Source organism: Microcaecilia unicolor, chromosome 3 (assembly GCF_901765095.1).
Source record: "Microcaecilia unicolor chromosome 3, aMicUni1.1, whole genome shotgun sequence".
Lineage (NCBI taxonomy): Eukaryota > Metazoa > Chordata > Amphibia > Gymnophiona > Siphonopidae > Microcaecilia > Microcaecilia unicolor.
In genome coordinates this window covers 229,220,955-229,229,442 of record NC_044033.1, presented here as the reverse complement: position 1 = coordinate 229,229,442, position 8,488 = coordinate 229,220,955, and the positions used below count along the sequence as shown (strand labels likewise).

Here is an 8,488-nt window from a genome sequence, read left to right as displayed (position 1 = left end):
TGTAGAGTCAAAGAGGCTACAGCCTCTGCCAGCTTCGTAAGTAGAAGCTCAGTAGCTTGTGAGGTATCTTTGTACTAGCTGAGCTTAGTTTCTGCTTGCATTATTGGTTTAATTTCCTCTTATTGAACCCTGGCTTCAGGGATTTATTTCTTTGTATCTGGATCCCTTTCTCTTCCTCTTTCGTGGACTGATGAGCACTATTTTTTCTTTTAATCCTACATAATAATTTGCACCTCCGTTTGGATGCCTGGGTTCGTAACACAATTCCCATTGGTCCACCCTGGCGATGATGTCAGAGGGCGGACCAATGGGAAGTGAGAGGGAAGGGAAGCCAGCACCAGCCAGCGGAGGTGAGTAGAGAATCGCCCCCCTCTCTCCCCCCCCATCCTCCCTCTGAGTTCAAGGCTCCCCTTTCCTCCCTCCTCTCCTCCGAGTTCCAGCCCCCTCCCCTCCGAGTTCCACGCCCCCCTCCTCCGAGATCCACACCCCCGCGCCTCCCTCCCTCTCTCTCTCTCCCGTCCGAGTGCAAGCACGGCCTGGTCTCTGGCAGCCCCTCGCCCTCCTGCGTGTTGGCTGTAATTTAAAAATTCTTACCTCGGGGACCAGCGTCCGCAGTGAAGGCGAGCGGTGCTTCAGACTACCTTCCCATCTGTCTCAGCTCTGCCTCTGGTCCCGCCCTTCTGGAAACAGGAAATGAGGGCAAGACCAGAGGCAGAGCTGAGGCAGATGGGAAGGCAGTCTGAAGTGCCGCTTGCCTTCATTGCGGACGTCGGACCCCGAGGTAAGAATTTTTAAATTACAGCCGGCACGCAGGAGGGCAAGGGGCTGCCGGAGGACAGGTCGTGCTTACACTCAGAGGGGAGACAGAGAAAGGGAGGGAGGTGCGGGGGTCTGGAACTCGGAGGAGAGGGGGGACGTTGAACTCGGAGGGGAGGGGGGACGTTGAACTCGGAGGGGAGGGGGGGGGGTCCTGCAACTCAGAGGGCAGGGGAGGGGAGGGGGGTCCTGGATCTCGAAGGGGAGGGGGGGCATCCTGGAACTCGAAGGGGAGGGAGGCGGTCCTGGAACTTGAGGGGAAGGGGGATCCTGCAACTCGAAGGGGAGGGGGAGGCTAGTGGAAACTATTCAAACCTGAAAATAGCCAGAGCGGATGTGTGGTGGTATTGAGGGGGAAAGAATTCTCAGGCCTACTCTGCCGGCAGACTGGACAGGCATATGTGCATTAGTACAAATCTAAACTAAAAGCCCACCTTTTTGATGCTGCTTTTAACTCCTAACCCTTATTCACTTGTTCAGAACCCTTATGTTATCATCCTCACTTTAATATTGCCTTATCTCTTGTTTGTCCTGTTTGTCTGTCCTAATTAGATTGTAAGCTCTGTCGAGCAGGGGCTGTCTCTTTATGTTCAAGTGTACAGCGCTACGTACGTCTAGTAGCGCTATAGAAATGATAAGTAGTAGTAGTAGTAGGGGGTCCTGCAACTCGAAGGGAAGGGGTGCCTGGAACTTGGAGGAGATGGAGGGAGGGGGGTTGGTTGGAACTCGGAGGAGAGAGAGAGAGGTAGGGAGGGGGGCATGAAACCTTGCTAGCGCCCGTTTAATTTCTCTACGAAACGGGCCTCTTTACTAGTGTTTATATAAGAAGAGATTTAAGTTTCTTCTTTTTTCTTGTTTAATTATATCTAATATTGTCTTTTCTCTTTCAAGTGTAATGTTTGTTACATTTTTGTCAAATGCAATAAAAAATAATTCTTATTTTTATCTTATTGCTTTGTTTTACTTCTATTTATTAGCCTTAAATTGGACTAACACAGCAACCACATTGCTTTGTCTATGAGTACAAGACACTCCCTTTCTCTGACATTCATTTACAGGATATGAAACTGAAACTAAAGTTTTTATCCTTCTCTGAGAATCATGGCTGCTTCAAGCACTGCTGAGAGTCTGCAGGAAGAAACTTCTTGTCCCATCTGTCTGGATTATTTTACAGATCCAGTGATCACAGAGTGTGGACACAACTTCTGTCGCTCCTGTATCACTGAGAGCTGGGAGAGGATAGAAATAAACTTCCCCTGTCCGCAGTGCAGGGAAACATCTCTGCAGAGAAACCTCAGGCCTAACAGGCAGCTGGCAAATATCACAGCAGTGCTAAAAACATTTTCAGAAAGAAATGAAGCAGAAAATCTGTGTGAAAAGCATGAAGAGAAATTAAAATTGTTCTGCACAGAGGAAGAGAAAGCAATCTGTGTTATCTGCAAAGAAGGCAAGGATCACAGATCTCACAGTGTGATACCAATAGAGGAGGCTATGCAGGAATACAAGGTGTGTATCAGAATCTTTATTATCACAGTGTGTCCTGAGGTCATAGATCTCACACTGTGAACCCTATACAGAAAGCTGGAATACAAGGTGTGTGTCTAATGCTATGATGGAAGCTGTGCAGGTTTGGAAGATGTGCAAATAGGGGCTAGTATGCGACTGTGTTGTCTGCTCAGACGAGAGCCTATAAAAGCACAAGTATACACTTTCAAATTGATTAGCTGCTTAATTCAGAAAACTGAGTGCCTTAAGTTAACCCCTTTGAAAAATGAGTAAGGCCGGGCACTTAAATTTATGGATATAGGACTAGATTTTATATACAGTGGGGGAAATAAGTATTTGATCCCTTGCTGATTTTGTAAGTTTGCCCACTGACAAAGACATGAGCAGCCCATAATTGAAGGGTAGGTTATTGGTAACAGTGAGAGATAGCACATCACAAATTAAATCCGGAAAATCACATTGTGGAAAGTATATGAATTTATTTGCATTCTGCAGAGGGAAATAAGTATTTGATCCCCCACCAACCAGTAAGAGATCTGGCCCCTACAGACCAGGTAGATGCTCCAAATCAACTCGTTACCTGCATGACAGACAGCTGTCGGCAATGGTCACCTGTATGAAAGACACCTGTCCACAGACTCAGTGAATCAGTCAGACTCTAACCTCTACAAAATGGCCAAGAGCAAGGAGCTGTCTAAGGATGTCAGGGACAAGATCATACACCTGCACAAGGCTGGAATGGGCTACAAAACCATCAGTAAGACGCTGGGCGAGAAGGAGACAACTGTTGGTGCCATAGTAAGAAAATGGAAGAAGTACAAAATGACTGTCAATCGACAAAGATCTGGGGCTCCACGCAAAATCTCACCTCGTGGGGTATCCTTGATCATGAGGAAGGTTAGAAATCAGCCTACAACTACAAGGGGGGAACTTGTCAATGATCTCAAGGCAGCTGGGACCACTGTCACCACGAAAACCATTGGTAACACATTACGACATAACGGATTGCAATCCTGCAGTGCCGCAAGGTCCCCCTGCTCCGGAAGGCACATGTGACGGCCCGTCTGAAGTTTGCCAGTGAACACCTGGATGATGCCGAGAGTGATTGGGAGAAGGTGCTGTGGTCAGATGAGACAAAAATTGAGCTCTTTGGCATGAACTCAACTCGCCGTGTTTGGAGGAAGAGAAATGCTGCCTATGACCCAAAGAACACCGTCCCCACTGTCAAGCATGGAGGTGGAAATGTTATGTTTTGGGGGTGTTTCTCTGCTAAGGGCACAGGACTACTTCACCGCATCAATGGGAGAATGGATGGGGCCATGTACCGTACAATTCTGAGTGACAACCTCCTTCCCTCCGCCAGGGCCTTAAAAATGGGTCGTGGCTGGGTCTTCCAGCACGACAATGACCCAAAACATACAGCCAAGGCAACAAAGGAGTGGCTCAGGAGAAGCACATTAGGGTCATGGAGTGGCCTAGCCAGTCACCAGACCTTAATCCCATTGAAAACTTATGGAGGGAGCTGAAGCTGCGAGTTGCCAAGCGACAGCCCAGAACTCTTAATGATTTAGAGATGATCTGCAAAGAGGAGTGGACCAAAATTCCTCCTGACATGTGTGCAAACCTCATCATCAACTACAGAAGACGTCTGACCGCTGTGCTTGCCAACAAGGGTTTTGCCACCAAGTATTAGGTCTTGTTTGCCAGAGGGATCAAATACTTATTTCCCTCTGCAGAATGCAAATAAATTCATATACTTTCCACAATGTGATTTTCCGGATTTAATTTGTGATGTGCTATCTCTCACTGTTACCAATAACCTACCCTTCAATTATGGGCTGCTCATGTCTTTGTCAGTGGGCAAACTTACAAAATCAGCAAGGGATCAAATACTTATTTCCCCACTGTATGGTGCCTGAAAATCTGTGCAGAAAAAAAAAATACGCCTAGGTTTATTCTCTAAAGTACACCTAAATTTTATAGAATAGGCTTAAATTTCCGCGCAGTATACAGAATATGCCGAGCGCCTCTCCATGCGACTAAATCTGGTTATGTCCATTTAGGCCATGTTTTACTTAGTATAAATCCTGATGCCTAAATTAGGCGCAGAGCGTGTGTATCTACTATAATAAAACGCACCTCCAACGTTCTGAAGCTGAATCCGTGGCTTCAGTGAAGGGTTCGTAACATTCGTAAGCCTGTCACATCTCTCTCTGCCCCGCCCTTGCGTCAAAAAGTGATGACATCGAGGGCGGAACAGTGAGAGTAAAGGCAATGGTGCACCCCCTCCCGGTAAAGATGCATCAACCCTGTCACACTCTCTGTGTGACACACACACACTGATGCAGCAAGCCTGTTCACCCGTCCTCACCCCCTCCCTGGCAATCTCACTCACACACACAGTCACTATCTGTGTCACACATACTCACTTTCTGTCACTCTCATACTTATTATTCATTACCATCACAGCACATTTATCCTAACACTTCCATTTAAAACATTAATGGCAGAAAGTCATCACCTTGCTAGCGCCCGTTTCATTTCTTTGAGAAACGGGCCTTTTTTACTAGTTCTTCAATAATGCATATAGATTTTAGAAACGCCCACGCCCCACCCATGACCCCCCCCCCCCCTTTTAACTATGCAACTTAGAATTTATGTGCACCGCGTTACAGAATACACTTAGCGAATTGTGTGCGTAAATCTTAATGCCAATTAATGGTGACAATTGCTTTTTAACATCCAATTAACAGTGCTGATTAGCTAGTTAACCAATTAAGTTATGGGCATTGTTATTCGATTTCCATGCGGAAAATAAGGCGCAATATATAATATCCTGAGGATAGGGCCTAATATTCAAAAATTGACACTCCTTACTTTGAGAATTATGCGCATAAACTGGCCTCTTTGAACATTTACAAGAGCTGAGTGCACAAACTACTCAAAATTTCACTTAAAGAGGATTAAAAGTGGGTGGTAACTGGAGCAGATTTAGGGTGGGGAAAAGAAGTTATGATCTTAAAGCTGATTTTCAGCACTAGGCTCATAAATCTAGACAAATGAATAACACACCATAAATTTATGAGCATAATTTATAAGCTCCTAAATTAGGATGAACTTTAAGCTGAAAATTTATGCTCCTAAATCTGGCTGAAAATAGGACACAAATTTAGGAGGCTAATTTAGATTGTATAGAGAGAGGTTTAACCAGCAGAAGAAAGGACTTATTAATGCCCCTGTATAAGTCGTTGGTGAGGCCCCACCTGGAGTATTGTGTTCAGGTTTGGAGGCTGTATCTTGATAAAGATGTAAGAAGACTTGATGCATGCTCCAAGGCCCCTTTTACCACAACTTTTTTTTTTTTTTAAAGGAAGTGGCTGTGAGGTAAGTACAAGGTTTAGGCTTGCTAGTACAGCATCTAGGCCTGGTTGATTAAGTTAAGAATCTAGCACTGACAGTAAGTGAACATCTAACTCAGTCACACACCCTGGACTGACTGGAATTTGAGCAGCTAATGTTAGGTGTTGATTGAAGATTAAATGATATGGAGAATTTCTTAGGCAACTAGAATCCCTGGGGCGTGTGCTGCAAAATGGATTTGGCAGAAGCCTGGGATTATTGAGTAGAATACTACAGAGAATCGAGGTATAACCTTTACACCAAAGAATTGAGTCGATTTTGTCAGAGCGGCTTGGATTAATATCAGAGTGATACTGCCGAGGGCCATCCCAGGGACGCTCTTGCAGAGGGCTGTGGAGGATTCTCCTTACAGACCAGAGAGAAAGCCTGAGAACTCTGGAATAAGGTTTTGTGAAGTTTGTTTAATGCTGTTTTTTTGGACTAACTGGAAAAGTTACACAACCATAAGTTAGAGACATACTGAAGAGAGGGAAGATGAGGAAAAGCAATTTGTGTTAGTTGGTTTACGAGAGGGAGGGGGGTAGGAGGTGTTATACGTGATGGTCTCATTTAGAGACTTGGGTTTTGTAGAAGGGAAGTTGGGGTTTCAGGGGATAGTTGGGTTTCATAAAAGGGAAGAGGGGGGGTTTGGGGGATGGGGGGGGACTGAGACCTGGGAGATACGGCTAGTGGGGTTTGAGAATGAACTAAAATGGCTTAGGACAGTGTATGAAGAGGGGTGGCGGCTGGGACATCCCTTTTCATTGTATAAATGGTATACATCTTGTGAACAGATTTTTTATGTGAACTGGGTCCACTAAAAATAGTTACATGGAATGTGGGAGGGATCTCGTCCCCAATTAAACGCTCAAAAATTTTGCAGCATTTGCAAAGACATAAAGTCAATATAGCCCTCCTCCAGGAAACCCATCTATCGGCTGGGGAACATGCTAAATTGCGAACTTGGTGGGTGGGGGATTGTGTATCCGCAGCTGCACAAGGAAAGAAAGGGGGGGTTGCCATCCTGTTTCGAAAAGGAATAGTGGATAAGGTGGAGGTGAACTTCACTGATCCAGGGGGTAGATTTCTGTTGTGTGAGGCTCAAATACAGTGCCAAATTATGTTGTTTGGCAACGTATATGCTCCGAACCAATATGATCGGAAGTTCTATAAGATGATCACTTCGCGACTGTTAATGAGCAAATCTTTGCCCATAATAATAGGGGGAGACTTTAATATGGTGATGGACCCCTTGATCGATAGTACCGGGGCTAGGAGGAATGAGCTTAGACAGGAGTCTCGGGGGCTGCCTAATCTTTGCCGACAGGTGGGGCTAGTGGATGTCTGGAGGACTTTCAATCCACAGGGGAGAGATTATACACACCTCTCGAGGGCACACGGCACACAGGCACGAATTGATTATTTGTTGATTTCAGAACAGATGTTCAACTCAGTGACGACATCTGCAATAGGAGCAGATGTGATATCGGATCATGACTGGGTGGAATTGAGCTGGGCGCCTCGGGAAGAGAGGGGAGTGGCACGGAGATGGGTATTCCCCGCAGAGCTATATCGGGATCAGGGTTTTAGGGCCTCCATACATCAGAGTTGGCGGGATTATAAAGTACACAATGCAATACACGTTGAAGACCCGGTCCTGAACTGGGAGGCGGCTAAGGCAGTATTTCGAGGAGAAATCCTCAGCTATATGGCTCACAAACGTAAAACTAGGAATAGAGAGATATTGAGGTTGAGTCAGTTAGTATGCAGAGCTCGGAGAAGATATGGGCAGCAGGCCTCCATTGAGAATAGACAACATTTAATGCTCTTGCAGACTAAATTAAATGAAATACTTCATTATAAAGCAGTTAAATCGCAAATCTATTATAAATATCAATTATATAAGCATGGGAACAAATGTGGTCGTTTGATGGCGCGCCTGATTGCAACCAAACAGGGTAAAACTAGGATTTTGACTATGAAGAAGAGGCAGGGAGAACGAGTCCATACGGACAAGGAGATTAGTGAGAGTTTTTATCAATATTACAAAAGATTATATGAGGCCCCGCCGGATGATGGTCTGTCGGGAGACTCCTACTTAGATCAGATGGGATTACCAATACTGTCCCCTCAAGAGGCGCAGCGACTTAATACTCCTATTACACCAGACGAGGTGTTTCTGGCGATTAATCAAAGCGCACTGCTTAAGGCGCTGGGAGTAGATGGCTACCGAGTGGAATTTTATAAGATCATGGGAGAAGAAATAACTGAGCCCTTAGCTGCAATGTTTAACATATTAATAGAGCAGGAAAGGATGCCTCCAGATTTAAATACAGCTTGTATTATAGTACTCCCCAAGAAAGGGAGGGACCTGGAACTAGTTGAATCATATAGGCCTATTTCGCTTCTAAATTATGAAGTGAAATTGATGGCTAAGATCTTAGCAAACAGATTAGCGAGAATCTTGCCGAATCTTATACACGATTCCCAAGTGGGGTTTGTAAGGGGACGGAAAATCACAAAGAATGTTTGCAAGGTGTTGACCTCATTAGAAGCCAGATGTCGAGGGAAGGAAAATTCTTTGTTAATAAGCTTTGACGCTGAAAAAGCTTTTGATAAAGTAAAATGGAATTTCCTATATGCTGTTCTTCAGAAATATGGCTTCACAGATAGATTTTCATCAGGGATCAAAGCATTGTACTCAGCACCAAAGGCCAGAATATCGGTAAATGGGATTGAGACAAAAGATTTTGAAATAGGACGGGGA

General features: G+C 45.1%; 1 protein-coding gene across 1 annotated transcript in view; it reads left to right on the top strand.

Annotated features, from left to right (window-relative positions):
* Positions 1–1,900: 1,900 nt before the first annotated feature.
* Positions 1,901–8,488, top strand: part of LOC115466347 (E3 ubiquitin-protein ligase TRIM39-like) — a 43,784-nt gene continuing 37,196 nt past the window's right edge. The window contains exon 1 of the mRNA XM_030197536.1: positions 1,901–2,322. Coding sequence (XP_030053396.1) covers positions 1,918–2,322 — 405 coding nt within the window. The 5' untranslated portion in view covers positions 1,901–1,917. The remainder of the gene's footprint in view (positions 2,323–8,488) is intronic.